The 17,341-nt window shown below is 41.4% G+C and overlaps 1 protein-coding gene across 1 annotated transcript in view; it reads left to right on the top strand.

Moving 5' to 3' along the window:
• LOC147148739 (uncharacterized) overlaps positions 1–12,139 on the top strand; it is a 34,115-nt gene extending 21,976 nt beyond the window's left edge. Inside the window, exon 5 of the mRNA XM_086028325.1 lies at positions 11,920–12,139. Within this exon, the coding sequence (XP_085884451.1) occupies positions 11,920–11,950 (31 nt within the window). The 3' untranslated portion in view covers positions 11,951–12,139. The remainder of the gene's footprint in view (positions 1–11,919) is intronic.
• The last annotated feature ends 5,202 nt before the right edge of the window (positions 12,140–17,341 follow it).

A 17,341-nucleotide genomic window follows, 5' to 3' on the forward strand; every position in this document is an offset into this window, starting at 1 on the left:
CACACACTCACACAAAACATTTCAGTAATGGTCTACCCACCAGGAGCCATCAGACAGCATGTGATACTGCATAACTTAACCTGCTCAGTAGAGATGTTTGTTCAGACTCAATCTCTGCCTTCCCGCCCATACTCAATAAATCAGCTTGCTATTCAAGCTTCCGTAGTCCAATGCAGGAATAATGTTTTTTTTTTTTTTCTTTTCAACCCTTCCAGCCCCCAACTTGCTCTCTGATGAGTCAGACAGAAAAATACGCCCCTCGATTCTATTCTGCTTCCATGAGCAGCATAATCAATATGCTTGGGCTGAGTTGTGCAGCTGCTGGATGGGTGTTTTTTTTTTTTTTTTTTTTTTTCAAATGCACAGAAAAGCAGGCACGTCTTTCAATGGAGTGAGGACCCTGCCCCTGAGGCCTCTGACATCAATTATGACAGACAATGGACATCTGTTCTGTACATTACGGGCTAAAAACACCACTCGGGGATCTGAATATGCAATTGTGAGTCACCATTGCCGGTTTGGTTAGATATCTGGATAAAGTCTTATGATTAAATCATGATGTCCTTCCTTGATAATGCCATTACGGTCAGAAGTTACAACAAAAACAATCCAATTCCATTTTCCATTTTTGAATGATAACAACAGAGAAATGTGTAATCTAGCACACCCAGAATGTTATGTTTTAGTAATGTTGTTCCGATACCACTTTTTGGCCCCCCGATACCGATTCCACCACCTGGCTGTGCAGTATTCTGATACTGTGCCGATACCTCGAAAAATCAAAATACAAGCGCAATTTTTCTTGTAATTCTAAAGAATTGCATACTCACTTGGATGTAGGCGATGCCCAGCCCTGAGAAATATCATACTGTGACATCAATACCGTGATATACCCAAACCACGTGTTTTTGATATTGTTACAATAGGTTTGTCTGATGAAAATGTAATATTGATAGGATTGTGATAACAATATTTCTGTTTTACACAAAGTGAGCAATACGGTGTGTGTGGACTGCTCGTTTGAACGGATTACATTCGACTTTTTAAAATTTTTTTATAATGTATACGATATTTTCGAACCAAACAACGTTTTAGTGTCTCTTTGCCTTTCAGTGGTTGGCCACCCTGCACGAAATGATAAGTGCATTGTAAATTGAATGCTTTTTGTGAGCATATACATAAGACAGCTTTACTTAATGAATATGTCTGCTCTATCCCACATGCCTGCTAATGATAACCTAACCTAACAAGGATTCTTGGAATTCCTTTCAATGGATTTTCAGACATGTATCACAACCCTAATCTGTTGCGCAGATGGCAGCCAACACGCGTCTGGGTGAGTGACATTAGGTTCTTCTCGACCTTGGGAAGCTATTTATTTATCCATTTCCATGAAATCGTGTTTCAGGCACCCATTTTATATCGGTGACATGGATCTGTATTAAACACTGAATATATTTGACAGCTGATTATTAGGGAATAGGCCAAAGATCAAACATGATTTTCGTCATTTTTCCTTTCCAGAAGGGATATTTTTCTCAGTGGAAAATGCACCAGTCTTACAGCATAGTTAAAAAATATTAATTTTCACTGAATCAAGTCGTTTGTAATGTGTACTTTGGTATGATTTCACTGTGAGAGACCATCAATCATCATCACAGTGCTCACGTGCATCATTTTAGGTGAGGTATCAGTCAATAAAGCTTCTGCAATCAGGATGCAGTGATGTGTGTGTATATATAGCTTAATCCAAGTCAAATAAAAAATGTCTGTTGTCCTGTTGGCTGTAAACGGACCGAGCGTGGGCCGGGCATGGCTGTCCTCCCAGAATCATGGCAGGGCGCTGAGCTATGGAGAGCCAGTATGTCTTCCTCTCCTCTCTCATCGAGCTCTGTTTATTGCTAGTACTCACCGTCTGTCACGCCACACCACGCCTCAGTCACAGTCACACACACAAATACACACACGGCTCATCTTGCACCATGGCCGGTGTATCACAAGTCTTCGGAAACCCATCATCACTCCCTCCTCACACGGTGCTAAAAAGGCCTCGCTGGCCCTTGGGGGGGGGGGGGGGGAGGGGCTCCACTCTTCCTCCCAAGATCGATCCCCTACTTTCATCTATCCATCTTCTTGCCTTTTACGGCTTGCCGTTTGTCTCCAAGTCTTTACCGCTTGTCTGTCCACTCACACAGGAGCTCTCAGTCGCTTTTTGGAGGAATCAATAGGTTGCATCTCTCACTCTTCATTGCATGGTATTCATGATAAATATTGGTGATGTGCATTGAAAAAGCAAAAGATTCTTGACGTGGATTAAATGATATCGTGTGTCTTTGTATTGTAATGAATTGAATCCCTCTCAGTGATCTCTCCTTCCCGCCTCTTTAGATTTTGCTATGCTTTGCTGTTTTCTTCCAAGCCTTCCTTAGATTGCTTTTTTCTGCATGCTCCCTTGCAAGGTGTATCGATCGGCCGGGTGCACTAATTATCGTGCATGGCCTCGCATGTCTCTGTGAACCGCAGTCAGCCTTTGATCGACGTGTCTGGCTGTTTTTGCATCGCCGTTGAAAAACAGGAAGGAAAAGGAAGGAAAAGGTTTGGATTACAGAGTAAGGCAGGTTGTGACTCCTGATCTCCGTGAGACAAAAGTGACACCTTCTTAAAAGACCAATATGTCTACGTGTCAGTTTGTATGTATGTGGTGTTTACGTATGCATCGATTCATCCACGCGTACCAGCGTATTAGTCATATATATGCGTGCGCATGCATGTGCACTTGGGCAAAAACACAGGTCTGTACATCCTGCTTTGCCTCCATCTGTGCTCACACAGTCAACAATAACATAATAACCTGCTCTATACCCACTCATGGATCTGTTTTGGTGGAGTCTGCTTAGTTACATTTGAAGACAGCAGCAATCTGTAATATGCTGCAAGTCAATTATGAGAAATTGAATCTTGGTGCATAATTTCACTGCAGGATCACAAGCATATGAATGGGTGCCGCAGCCTTTGTTGTCATTTAACAAAAAAGCCAAAACATGCGCAAAAAAAATACCTTCAATGGAAACGTGGGTTTTATTTTATGCTGAGTTATTGCACATTTGTTTTTACTTCATAAATTGTCAGGCTCTTATTTTGGAATTAGTGTCGGAGGAATAGTTAATAGGTTACATTTGGGTAAAAGGTGAGCAAACTCGGTTCTGGGACGCTGGTAAACCTTTGATTTGTGTGAATTCCCAAAAATGTATTTCTATAGCTAGCCAATCATGGAAATTGAAAACAGTTTACAACTGAAATGTATTAAACAGTGTCTATTTGTCATGACAAATTCTAAAGGTTGTCGTAAAATGTGTTGCCGCACGCATCTCAGTTTTTAACATCGACAATAAATTTAGACGATAAAACACTACATTTGATAACAAGTGACAACGGATCATTTAGCCAGCTGTCACCTCACCATCTCTTGCTGGTAAAGTTCCAAAATGCAAAACCTATGTTCAAGAATTAATCATTTGATTCTGGCTAAACTGAAGTCTGATGAGGTGGAGTGGCATTTGCTGAAGGTTTGCGTGATGCCGTCTTGTTCTTGCCACAACTCACACAGGAGTCTTTGACCTTAGATTGAATTATACATTCACTGGCAGCATATTACAAGTCCAGTCACACTGAATAATTAGCATTTTAGTGCCATCTGTAATTGCTAGGCATGGTAGTGCTGGATTGGGAATCAATAAGGAACTCTGAAGCCGTTGTCACCGGTGACCTTTGTGCGCGCTGCGGCAATGACATTTTAAGCCGAAAGGTCCGCGTGGATAAGCGCGCATCGGGTGGTTTGGATTCTTGGCAAGATGTGTGTGGTGGAAATACTGATGATGTCTGCATCATATGGTCCCTGTTGTACTGTATGCATATTATTTTCTCTTTGAATGCAGATCAGTGTGTGGACTATAATGCTGAACATCTGACAACTTGGGGTACATTGTAGCCCTCTTGCCCCTCTTTGGCACCACCTCCTCTCTTCAGCGATGCCCCCAGCCCTTCTTTGCACCCCTCCGAGGAAGTGAAGACGTATTTGTGGATGCACACCCTTGCGTGTGTACCATCTGCTAGCCCCCCAGGAAAGCAGCCAGGTGCTGGGCACACACTCACCTCAGCCAGGCCACAACAGCACAACCTGCTGGGATCACACTCCGTGTGCCAACTGTTGATCTTCACATAAATCTCACTATCAGCTAGACTCCACTAACCTAAAAGCAAGACTGAGCTGCGTGGATTCAGTCATGAACTAAAGATACATCCTTAAAGACGAAGTAACCCAAACATATTTTTTTCAAGATGTTCAATGCAGGCCTACTAGTTGAAACAAGGCATTCTGATAAATATTGCGTTTGCGGAATAAGAATGAATCCTCCCGTTTTTAGCCATCTCTGGGGGCGGCCATTTTGTCACTTCAGTCGACTGAAAATGACATTACAGTTGCTCAGGGCTCGGGTCACGACCAATCACAGCTCACCTGTTTTCAGAAGCTGAGCCGTGATTGGTCATTACCTGAGCACTGAGCATTTATCAGAATACCTTGTTTCAACTAGTGGGCCTGCATAGAACATATTCTTGAAAAAAACGTTTAAGTTGACTTCCCCTTTAAGTTTTTACCTCCCACATAATTTGCTGAAGCCATTGAGAGTATTTGTTGAGGGTTGTTGTATCCTCCCTTGTTTTGCATTCGTGATGTTTCCCCCAGAGATGCTGCCTAGGTGGAACCACAACTTTCAGCTTCTAAGGCAGACAGGGTGCTCATTTATATGTTGGAACTATTTCATGTAGGTTCTGAACACTTGATATCCATACATTTTATTAGAAGTCTAACATGATTGTATCAGTTAATTCTAAGAGGTAGTCTGTTAACCCCTCAAAATACATACTTTTTTTTTTATCAACCACAATTGGTTTTGGTGCAAAATCTTACCAAATTCCCTTGAAAAGAGTCTACTGGCCTCCGTTCTTCATTCCTACTCACTAGAAACAATACCACTAAATTTGAAGTTGAATCGCTTTTTCTTCACATTAATGTCCTCACACTGTCCTCTTTTATAGGATCATAGAAAATATATACGTTTTCCTCATTCTTAAAGGCAATCCCGATGTAGTTTGCCACATATCTACCTGCTCCGTTTATCTACTTTGTGCTTCCTTTATGGGTTGTGATGAAATGGCCGGGTGATTTTATTGGACCCGCTAGACTGGGCCTTGTGTTCAAGGTCAGAATTCAGAGCTGCATGGGGACAGACTTCATACATAATGTATACCATATAGCACTCATTGCTAATTAGCACTAACAGGAAAGGATGCTCCCAGATTTCCGCCTGATTTGTGTCTAATTTACATAAATATAATGGCACACAAGAGAGTGTGAGGCCTGAAGTCTGTACTCTCCTTTGGGGAGGGAGAGGTGTTACCGGGCTTTGGGTGCACAAGTGCTAATTGTCACAGAGCTGCTGTTCTCATGCCCTGACCACAAACAGAAGGACTGGATTTTAGACCCAAACGCATCATAACTTGGCATTGGCTATCAACAAATACTGACCTTCAACGTATATGAAGGACAAGACTTCTTAATTAAATAAAAAGAAATTGGGAGGTATTTTATATTTTATGGCACATTTGGATTTCTATTGAGAGATCAGTAAACATCCAGCCATCTTTTATCCGATCCGCTTACCCTCACGAGGGTCGCGGGCATGCTGGAGCCTATCCCAGCTATCTTTGGGCAGCAGGCGGTGTGGTCAGTAAACATGTGGAATTGAAAAATAATCTATAAAGCAGACTTATTCAGTGCTGCTCCTCTTTTAACAAGGACGGACGGACTAAGCAAGGACGGAAGTGGGTTTTCGTCCATCGTTTTGTCCCTAGGACTGATGTTTTTTTGTGGATTTGGAATGATATGCAGGACAAACATAATACCTCAATAATAATAAAATTTTGAGTGCGTTGTAATTTTCGTCCCAAGAATCAAAATGAGTTTGTGCACCTAATGCTTCTTATTCAGCAGTTTTGTGGCATCCTGGAAACTGTCATTTGTATGCAAGAAAGCCCTTTGCAGTGGAAAAAAAAAATACAGTTTGTAATTATTTTGTTTTTTGCCTCAAACCCTTTGTTGTTGGGTTGGGATGGTTGATCTTTTATACATGCATTGAAAATGTGTTATCAAAAATGAAAACGTATTGTGCATGTATGTATCTATTTTGAACGTATGCATTTTTGTCATAAATGTGGTTAGGAAGTGTGTGTGGTCCTATGTGGCCCCGAGTAGCACTGATAATAAATTGTGGGCCCCTCCAGCCCATGCCTTCATTATTTGAACTTTTAACTAGTTCTGATTTTAATAAGTCCCCACAGAGACCAACAGATGCTCTCTGTGAGGACTTTGCAGACCACTTCAGAAGTAAAATCGATGACATAAGATCCAGTCTTTTAGCCCGTCAAAACACAAGTTTTAATAAACCCGGACAATCATATTTACATGAGGAAACACTGGAAAGTTTTGCCCTGGTTGATGCAAGGACACTTGTTCGAGTTTTCTCCCAGGTAAACCCAACAACCTGCCTTTTGGATCCAATTCCCACATTTCTTTTTAAGACATTTTATGGATTTTTTGAAGAACAAATTTTAAATATAGTCAATTGCTCTCTTCAGACAGGCGTCTTCCCAGCTGCCTTTAAAACGGCGGTGGTGAAGCCCCTTCTGAAGAAGAGCGGTTCTGACCCGAGCGTTTTTAATAACTACAGACCCGTATCCAACTTACCGTTTTTAAGTAAGATTTTAGAAAAACTGGTTTTCATCCAGTTGAATCATTTTTTAAATACAAATAATATTTTGGAGAAATATCAATCTGGTTTTAGGATGAACCACAGTACGGAGACTGCTCTTTTAAGGATCTTAAATGATATTAGGTGCACTGCAGACGTGAGAAAACTCACAGTCTTGGTGCTACTGGATCTAAGCGCTGCTTTTGATACAGTAGATCACCAAATTTTATTAAATAGACTTAAAAATCTAGTGGGCATCTCTGGTACTGTTTTTGACTGGTTTTATTCCTATCTCACAGACCGATATTTCTTTGTAAGTATGGATACTTGTTCCTCTAAAACTCATGAAATTAAATGTGGGGTTCCTCAAGGTTCGATTTTAGGCCCCTTACTTTTTAATCTTTATATGCTTCCCCTCGGGGATGTCATCAGGGGACACGGCATCAGCTTTCACAGCTATGCTGATGACACGCAGCTGTATATTGCCGTGTCTCCTGATGACACAGGACCCATTGATACCCTTTTAAATTGCATTTTAGATATCAAGTCATGGATGGCAGATAATTTCCTACAGCTCAATGAGGACAAGACTGAGGTCTTAGTTATCGGTCCCGAAGGTCAGAGAGAGAAGCTTTTACCAAAACTACACATTTTTAATCCCTCACACTGTGTGAAGAACCTTGGCGTCATTTTTGACTCTGAGCTCAGTTTTATTCCTCATATTAAAAATGTAACCAAGATTGGTTTTTATCACCTTAAGAATATCGCCAGAGTCCGCCCGTTTCTCTCTCAGGCTAACACGGAAGTGCTGATGCATGCCTTTATTTCCTGTCGTTTAGATTACTGTAATGCCCTGCTCTCTGGCCTCCCGAAAAAGAGCATTTCACCACTGCAACTACTGCAGAATTCAGCCGCTCGGGTGCTGACGAGAACCAGAGGGCGGGAGCACATTACGCCAGTTTTGAAATTGCTGCATTGGCTCCCTGTGTGTTTCAGGATCGATTTTAAAGTACTTTTATTAGTTTATAAATGTGTTAATGGTCTTGGGCCATCTTATTTATCTGATTTGCTTTTATCATACCAGCCCTCGCGGATCCTGAGGTCCTCTGGCGCCGGCCTTTTATTTATTCCAAGGGTGAGGACCAAAATGCATGGCGAGGCTGCATTCAGCCATTTTGGTCCTCACCTTTGGAATAGCCTGCCAGAGGATGTCAGGTCTGCAGAGACTGTTGATATTTTTAAGAGGAAGCTCAAGACACACCTTTTTAGTTTGGCTTTCAACAACTTTTAAATAATTTATCTTTTCTTTTGATTGAAGATAATTCTATGTTTTGCTTTGAATGTTTTAAAGCACTTTGAGTTGCATTTTTATGTATGAAAAGTGCTATATAAATAAAATGTGATTGATTGATGATTGATTAGATTTTGCAAGTGTACCTAATGAAGTGTCCAGTTCCTGTAAATGTACAGTATGATTACTTGGTAGCAATGTGTGAGCCTGAGAGCCAAACAAAGCAGGTTGAGTAATTGTGGTGATTTGGGGGAAGGGGATGGGGCTGTCATGGTTTGAGGGAGTACTAATACATTATTCACAGGGTTGGGGTGGGCGCCTAAAGTGCCAGATTAATTTGTGTTTTTTCTTTCCAGTTGGGTGGAGGAATAAATGAGGACTGTCGGGCGTGTAGTAAAGTGCCGTGCCATCATTTAGACAAGTGCTATTGGTGCACTGGAGCTACATGGCTCCAGCGGGGCAGACTTGACTGGGCCAGGTGTGTGAATGGATGGAGGCTGTGCAATTATCTCCTATGATGACAATGATGGCTAAAACCAACCAGGCGGTCTCATGGCACAGCAGGTGTGAGGCGCCGGAACAGTTGAGTGTGAGTGAACAAGATACTGTAAGTGCACTAGCTCACATTTTCTTATCTTTGATCAAAATAAAACATCAGTAGTGACTGTCATAAAATGTTTGATTTTTTTTTTTTTTTAATAAACACCATTGCGTTGTGAACCTGTTTAAAACAATATGTGTATTCCTTGAAAAGTAACAATCATAGTTTTTATTATGTGCATTTCAGCTATTTGGCAATAAGCTTAAAATTGAAACACTGAAGAAACTGATGTTGACAGGGCTAGTGTTGCAACCACCCAAGCAGATTTTTTTTTAATCACTTTAGTTCTGTTAGAAAATACCACACTTGCTCAAAAGCAATTATGACATCTGCATTTATTCATCATTTTAGTTCAGTTCTACAAGAGCAAAAAACACACTTGCTCAAAAGCAATTATGACAACATCCAAATGCAGACACCCAAGCACACACGCACACACGCGCTGTATTACACACACACACACACACAGACAAGAAATGTTGCCAAGGTATTTCTTGGGCTGACATTAGCATAGGCTAAATGCTGTGCTTATTCTCTTGTGATCCAAAGGGAACTTTGAAAGATAGAGTAAAGCAAGCGAGATAGTGGACATGAGTGATGTTTTCCAGAAGATATTTTTTCTATTACTGCTCACGACTTACTCTGACAGATATTGCTGTCGGTTATTTTCTCATTTGGGTTTTCTACTGCTCTGATTGACACTAGCAAAGAGAGATTAAACTGACTATATGTTTGTTGTGGGGTGGGAAAAAAAAAATAATATATATATATATATATATATGCCTAGTGTTTTGTCTGCATGAATGTGTAACTGGCTGACTGTACAGTGTTCACAAACTGTATTGGTACTGAAGGTGTCTGCTGTGAAAATCCACAAGTAGTGTTGTCTTTAATGTCACCAGGCAGGGTTAGCCTTAACCCATTTCTAAGAACAAATTCTACCCATGATATTGTTGGATGTAGATGACAACGTTTGTGTTGTTTTAACGCTTACTCGACGGACTAATGAGGCGAATTCAGAAGGTGCAAGGGGCGGGTTGAATGTCTTTGTTAGACGGTCCTTCAGCGGCCGCCTTTGCAGGCTGCTCCCAAGGGAGGCCTTACAGCTCGCTTAATTGAATCAAGTACACATGGCGCCTCCCCCTTCACAGTGCGGCCCCTCCCCGTACGAGAGGATGGAGTAGGGCAGTGCTGCTTTGATGCTTTTGTTCTCCTCAGCACCACGGACAGCGCCGGCGAAGTTGGGGTGGTGGGGGGCTTTCACCGCAACCAGTTGCTGGATGCTTTGGTAGCACTCATACATTGCTCCTCATAGCCTTGAAATGTGCACAGCCTAGCCAAAACTACTTATTGAAAAAGGTACATCTATTCTGGATCTGATGGAGATCAACATCGGTATTTGACTTCATGTGTCAGGGTGCAGGTGGCCCAAACGAAGAGAGCAAATATTAAAGCAGGATAGTGTGACTATGCATAACTTTGTGTCTTGTATTTCATCTGTGACTTTTTTTTTTCTTTTTCTCTTCTACAAAACATACTCAGGATATTTATGGAGTAAATTGAATTATACAGTCCATTGCACAGACGAGCCAATATCTCTGGATGCAGCAGTTGCAGCAACATCTGGCTGTCTGATTTCATTATTTCCAACGTGTGTTTTATAATTTCTAGAAAACTCTTCTGCCTTGTTTCAACTAGTAGGCCTGCTTAGAACATATTCTTGAAAACTAGAAATAAGCCCCTTACCGAGGCTGTTTCTAATGTAAATTGTTCACTCTTGAAACAATTGGGTTGAAAATAACCCAATTTGGGGTCAAAAATTGACCGATACACTATTTAGGTCATTTTGACCCACTTTCTTGCGTTTTGTACCAAACAGCCCAGTTTTTGGAGTTGTTTTGAACATAACTACCCATCGTCATTCGTAACCTAAGGTTCCACTATACTGACAAATACAGAAAGATGACTTTTTTTTTCTAAACAAAAGAGAGTTACATGCTGCAGCTTTAAGTAGTTCCGCTGCATAAACACCAACGTTAATATTTTCATTTTGTCAATGTGTGCATTGTATTTCACAGTCCCTGAATACTTGATTAACGCGAAGATATTTTGAACGAATTAACCAAACCAAAACAGCTCAAATGCAAAAATATTTTCCAGCTAACTGGTTATGCCCGGAAATCACTGTAGCATTGGGCTTTGCTTAGATGAACCTCTGAGTCTAAAATACAATCACAGGCAACAGCTATATGTCAGTGTATCCGCTCCTAATGATATTACATTGGAGTCTGGAGAATAGCTTCCAGCATGTGTCTGATGGACCAAGGGGAGACTGGACCTCGGCAGCTTGAATCACACATGATACAAACTGATGGGTGTTTGGTTACATATTAGCCGTCATACTATTGCGCATTAATATTGGGCTGCTGATTCTCATCTGCAATCAGGCTTTTATGTCTGTTAGTGCCAAGCAATGTGATAGCAGCAGTAATGCATTGACTTTGCTGGTATTAAAGTAGCCAACATCTCTAACGGACTGGCAGAGGCGGATCCATGTCTCCTGCTTGAGGCAAACCAGAAGCTCATGTTGTCCTACAAGAACACCACACCCAGCCTTGCTCGCCATTAAGCATCAAGCTATGGTGTTGCTCAAATTTGATCCAAAATGTTCAGAGATGCTGTAGGAATGTGCATGAGAAATGGGTGACATCATTTGGGTGGGAAGCTATAATAGCATGTCAGATGAGGTGTGAGTGTGCGCGCACACATCATTTTTTTTTTTTTTTACTGAAGCTGATCAATATCCACTCTGAGCACAAATTTCAGATTCATCATGCCCTCTTATATACTATTGATTTTTGTGCAAAGGCTACCCTCAAAAGAGCCTGATGACTTTTCCTCCGCCCGTCGGCGCAAACACAAGCTTGATAGCAGCAGACAGGTTAATTCATACCGTCACTTTGCTTTTAGAAGTGTGACTGTAAAAGGGGAAAATGAAAGATAGGGACACACGAGGGAGCTTCCAATGGCGTTCTCCGTCAGTGATCTATCATCTACAACACCACCTCATATTGCTGCTGAAATAATCTTGATAAAATATCTCTAAAGCACTATCATGCACAGCTCCCTTTGTATGAAGATTGTGTGGGATTTGTGAATATTCCTCTTGTCTGCTTTTTCAACACTAACTGTAACCTTCATGTATTTTTTATTGGCAGGGATGTCGCCCTCCCTATTGGCAGGACCTGAGGTTCAGATGCCGAATAATGTATGCAGTCCTGCTCCAGCAGAGGTGCATTTTACGCAGTAATTGTGAGCCGCCGGGCTGTGTTGTCTTGAGAATATTGTAGACAGAGATGAGAGTACTGGACCTGCACACATAGCTATGCACACACCATTCAACCGTTGCAGCACAGACATGTACTTGTGAGTGTCCATCCGTGCACATAAGCAAACTCTCAGGACCTCTCAGCTTGCTAGAGGACGATGTGAGGCCACAGTGACATCAAGTGGCTGAATTAGACATTTACTAACGATCACCAGTTCCTCTGTGGATTACTGTTCTGATTCATTTAGGTTTAGCTTGCAAAGACAGTAATGAGGGAATAGAATCATTTTTAAAGCTTTTTCTTGTGTTTTTCTTTTTTTTTTTTTTTTGGTGGATTCCTTTCACCTTTCTGCGTAGTCTGTGCCTGCATGCAGATTGAGACGTCCTCTCCATTGTTTTAATATTCCCCCAAAATATTTAATTTTAGGCTTTTACCTGATTTTTTTTTCTGGCAATTTTCTGTGTTAAATGCATTACACACACAGAACCAATGCACACACATGCAAGGCTCTGCAGAAATGGACAAGGCAGGTCTACGTGTTGCTTCTCTGAGCAGTTTTGTAATTTGGCAAAGATTACCGGACATCAAAAAGAGGTTTCAAGATGGTTACGTTTACTGTCGCACTAAACAAAACAAAAATAATAACACATTGTGTACTTCAAGCAACGTAGCTTTATTTGCCTTATGAAAAAGTCATCTTGGCGCTAGCAAACAACGCCAAATGCCATTTACATGTTCACATCGATAGTTGCTTTTTTTAGAAGAGGTATTTGAACCAAATGGTGGAGCAACACATTTAGGCAGATAATATAACACTACTCACAGGCATATACTGGTATTATTTGTCCTCTTCGAAAAATGACTAACTAGCATCTTACTTAGTCATTTATAGTAGTAAAAGAATAATAAGTCTATTCATCTTTCTTTGTGTCTGTACAGTATTATACTGCCTACTAGTGGTCAAGGTGGGCACACCAGAAGGAGCAGCACATTGACATTTGATCATAGCACTAAATGATTAAATGGTGATGCACAAACATTTTAATTCTTTACATTCAATTGAAGTATGTTATTATAAAGTACAATATTATAGAGTGATATTTTTCTGTATCAAAATCACTTTTTTTGTGGAGGTGGAGCAGATTAATAGCATTTCCATGAATTTCAATGGGGGAAGATGATTTGGGACCACTGTATATGACAACATTTAGATGGATGTTATCCTTGAACAAATAGAGGGAGCTGAAAAGAACACCCTTAGCAGGAACATTTGGATAAGACTCAACCAAAACGACAACCCTTAATACAGAAAAGCTGGAAAGACGACGGGGTGTCTTGTTCAAGGGCAGCAAGGTCGTACTAGGAAGCAAACTAGCATCTATTGGATCCGTCCCAATTTTAGCCTGACGGGTTGCACTACCCGGACGTATTCTGCCCATATTGTGCATATTTTGTCATCTGCCTGTACACTGACTTGAATACAGGCAAGACGAGTGAGATGTAAACTGTCCTTGACAGACAAAAGCGCATGCAGCTGTGTAATGGGCGGAGGCTTTAGTGCTGCGGATGTTGACGTTTCAGGCAGAGCTACAAGCTTCACAGACCTTGAACACTCGCCTCACTATCGAGATATTTCTCTCGTTTCAACTCCATGACATCTAACAAGCAGCAAAGGCATTTAGAAAGCTTCTCAGAGGCTTTTTTTTTTTTTATTCTCTGCTAATTTCCCACATTTACCTCACTCTCCTGTTGTTGTCTGATAAGAGCCTTGTGGAAGCTGGGAGTTGTGTGACTTCTCTGTGGTGTGCAGGTTGGGAACTTTGAAGTGCCTTGAAGAAGCCATATCTTCCAGACACAGCCGGAGTGGAAATGTGTGGAGAAAGACATTTCCATTCATTCCCTCCTCCTGCAAAATATCATTTCTGGATGTAGATGCTGCCTCACAAAGAAGCTGTTTGGCAATGTCAGCTATTGTGTGCGTCTTGTATCAGCTCGGCCCCAGCTAATGGGAAATAATCTGTCCCTTTATGCACAGCAGTCCATTATGAGGGGCACAGCATTGTCTTGCACAAAAAAAAAAAGGGTTGAAGGGTTAACGTCTTCATTTGGCGGCCTTATCTGATTAAGTGATGTATCCGGCGTACACAATATGGCCACCTCGCCATGCCTTCACTCCCATCAATCGATGAGAAGCTAATGTAAGCCTTTAACCCTCCAAGGGACCCCCAAGCTAATGTCATTTATCCAGCTCTATTGCAAGGCCGCATAACAGCTTTAAATGCAATCTAAATATTCATTTCATCTACACAATTCAATTGAGTATTTATGCGGTCATCTTTTGGCCCATTGACCAGCTACTCCAATAACACACAGGCGCGCACCCCCACGCACACACACACGCGCTGTAACCGAATAAAGAATCAAGGTTTGAGAGCAGCATTCTCCAGATATTAATCTCCTGACAGGCCAAGAAGAGGGTGGTGTCTTTTAGCTTTGCAATCACATCATTGCAACCTCTGACCTCGGAGCGTATTTTCGGGAAGGGGCGTGAGGCTGGGTGTGCACATCAGAGCATCTCTTGTGTGATTGCTGATGTAAATTCAATCCAAGTGACAGTGCTGCCAAAATCGGTATGATGTATAGACACCAGGCACATCGACCACTCCCTCATGCTCTGAGCCATGCCCGTTTCTCAGCCGAGGCAATGAAAACACGTTTTTAATGTTAGGCAAACACGCTAGGGTGTGAGTGTCTTTGCCATAATTATTAGTCATTATTTTATTGTGTCTATTAATAATGTTCAAACCTTGTTTTGAAGGAAAACAAGTGTCATGAATCCAGTACAAGCTCAGTCTCAAAGTGCATACTCCGAGAAAAAAATCGGCACACATGATGAACTGAATACACTGTATTTTGCATTAAAAAATAAAAATTGAAACAAAATATGATTGCTTTAGTTGCTTATTCATATGAATCAGAGAATAACGGAGAATAAGCCAAACAAAAATCATCAAATATGTGAGTTTGTGAATGCCAAATTGCATACATGCAGCGTGCACCGTACTAAATGCAATACTGACTCTGAGTTTTTCCAATTACCCCGGGCAAAAACACATCTTTGAGTCCCTGAGCTGGCTCTTGTGAATGTCAACAGTTGTGTTAGTCATTTAAAATGGTTTGCCGTAACATTTTGGAAAGGTTACATTGAGCCGACGGGTTAGAAAAAAGAAGAAAAAAAGCTGCATTGATATGTGCTGTCACACCTTGCCGACTGCAATCCAGCCTGCAGCTGGCAAAGCTTGACATCTGATTTAGATGAATGTGTCCGTTGTCTCCCGAGGCTCTGCCATGCATCAAGTGCAACGACCAATCACGGCTCACCTGTTTTCTGAAGCTGAGCCATTATTAGTCGTTACATGAGCCCTGAGCAACTGTGATGACATTTTCAGCCGACAGCAAGTGGCAAAATGACCACCCCCTGAGAATGGGTGGAATTTACCGCTTAACACATATTCCACAAACGCGATATTAATCGGAATGCCATGTTTCGACTAATGGGGTTGCATTGAACATTCTTGCAAAGTAAATTTGTGGGTTGACTTGCTCTTTAATTAAAGTGTTTAAAAACATTTACATGTATAGTTGCTAAAGGAATGATCATTACTAATTGCACTTCTGATGCCCTCTGGCTATAGTCAGGCTAAATGCAATCTGTACGTGGGATGATAAAGTGGTATAATCAAGTTCATTCTGAAATATGTTTGTATGGGAAGGTCATATGACTCTTCTGTTTTGACTGAGCTGTGAGCTTGGATGCACTCATCGCCCACACGCCTCATTACGCTCAGGGCCTAGCCTTATTTTATGTAAATGTTTGTTTGGCCGCCTCGTGGCAGCATAATCGTCATTGATAGATGTTGGTTCACTGATAAGCTTTGAGTTTGAGCACTCTGTGAAGGGCTGGCTGTTGGCCTAACTGTCCTTGGATCCAAGTTGCTTATTGTCCTTGACTCACAAATTCGCACACACATTTGCACGCTGTAAAATAATGCACTTTTTACTGTCAGAGCACACATATGCTTCCATACAGAGCAAATGCCTCTTTCTCATCTGAGCGCCAGGAATTCGGTGTTGGTGATAAAAACAATGGTTTCTTTGAAATACTACTTTGCCAAAATGAAAATATGTCACCGCACTCTTGTGGGAAAGAGGCATTTCAATAAATACATGTCTTAAAACGAATACAGAAACAATACTGTAATAATAATAATATAGATTCAAATACACTGAAATAATAAAAGCAAGTGCGTGTTGATGTTTTTAGCCAAATATCTACATTATAAAGTTACATGCATAAAATATTCTGACCAGAACATTTTTTCCCATATGTGTTCATTTGGTATTAATCAGAGGCACTTCAAATAGTGGCAGGTGTTTACTGACTTCATTTAACATGAATTTGACTGTGATTGGTCAATTCTGGAAACTGAGGTTGGACACACTTGGCCAACCACATTATACGATTCATTGTTTATTTTTAATTGTCTTCTGGATAATATTAATGTAAAGTTAGTTAGGCAGTTAGAGCTATACAGGTTATAGCTCAAATAAATGGGGGGAAAATGGTGAGAAATGATTTATCTTGGTGTCATGTTTTGTATCATAAAACTAAGGCATTTGAACAAAGGTTGTATAGACTTTTTGTATCCACTGTATGTATTTATTTGTCGTTTTTACATGATTTATAAAAATCGTTTTGCGGGAACTCCCAACTTGCTGAATTGTGCCAACCTCTACTTGTACTATATACTGTATGGCATTTCTTTAACCTTCATCCTTCTTCCCTTTGTGTCCATTAGCACCCTAAAAGCCCTTCCGCTCGGCTTGTGATGTGTTGATGGTGGCACAGGGGGGTTCCGCAGGATGGAGCTCTTATGTGAAGGAAGGACACTGAAGCGAAATGTGCAAAAATAGGAAATGGTGTGATGTTAAGGTCACGTGAGGGAGGAAGGCAGAGACCTGAAAGCAAGTGGGCAGGAAAGGTAGAGTGTGTGCGAGGAGGTGGGCTGCCGCCCACGTCCCCTGGGAGCCGCCTTGTTCTTGCGGGCTAATTGAAGCTCTGTGTGGCAGCAGCCTCGGAGCTGTCACTCCAATGAAGAGCCCGTTTGCTGCATTTATGGGCTGTGTGCTGAATTCTGATGATGTTAGCAGAAGCTGTAGACACTGTCTCCCGGAGACCCCTGTGCCCCCGCCCCCGTTTCATGGAGGTACATAGCCCACATGCTGCTTCCCGGCAATCTGCTGATTATAT

This window comes from Filicampus tigris, chromosome 4, assembly GCF_054856515.1.
Source record: "Filicampus tigris isolate MCC_2025a chromosome 4, RoL_Ftig_1.0, whole genome shotgun sequence".
Lineage (NCBI taxonomy): Eukaryota > Metazoa > Chordata > Actinopteri > Syngnathiformes > Syngnathidae > Filicampus > Filicampus tigris.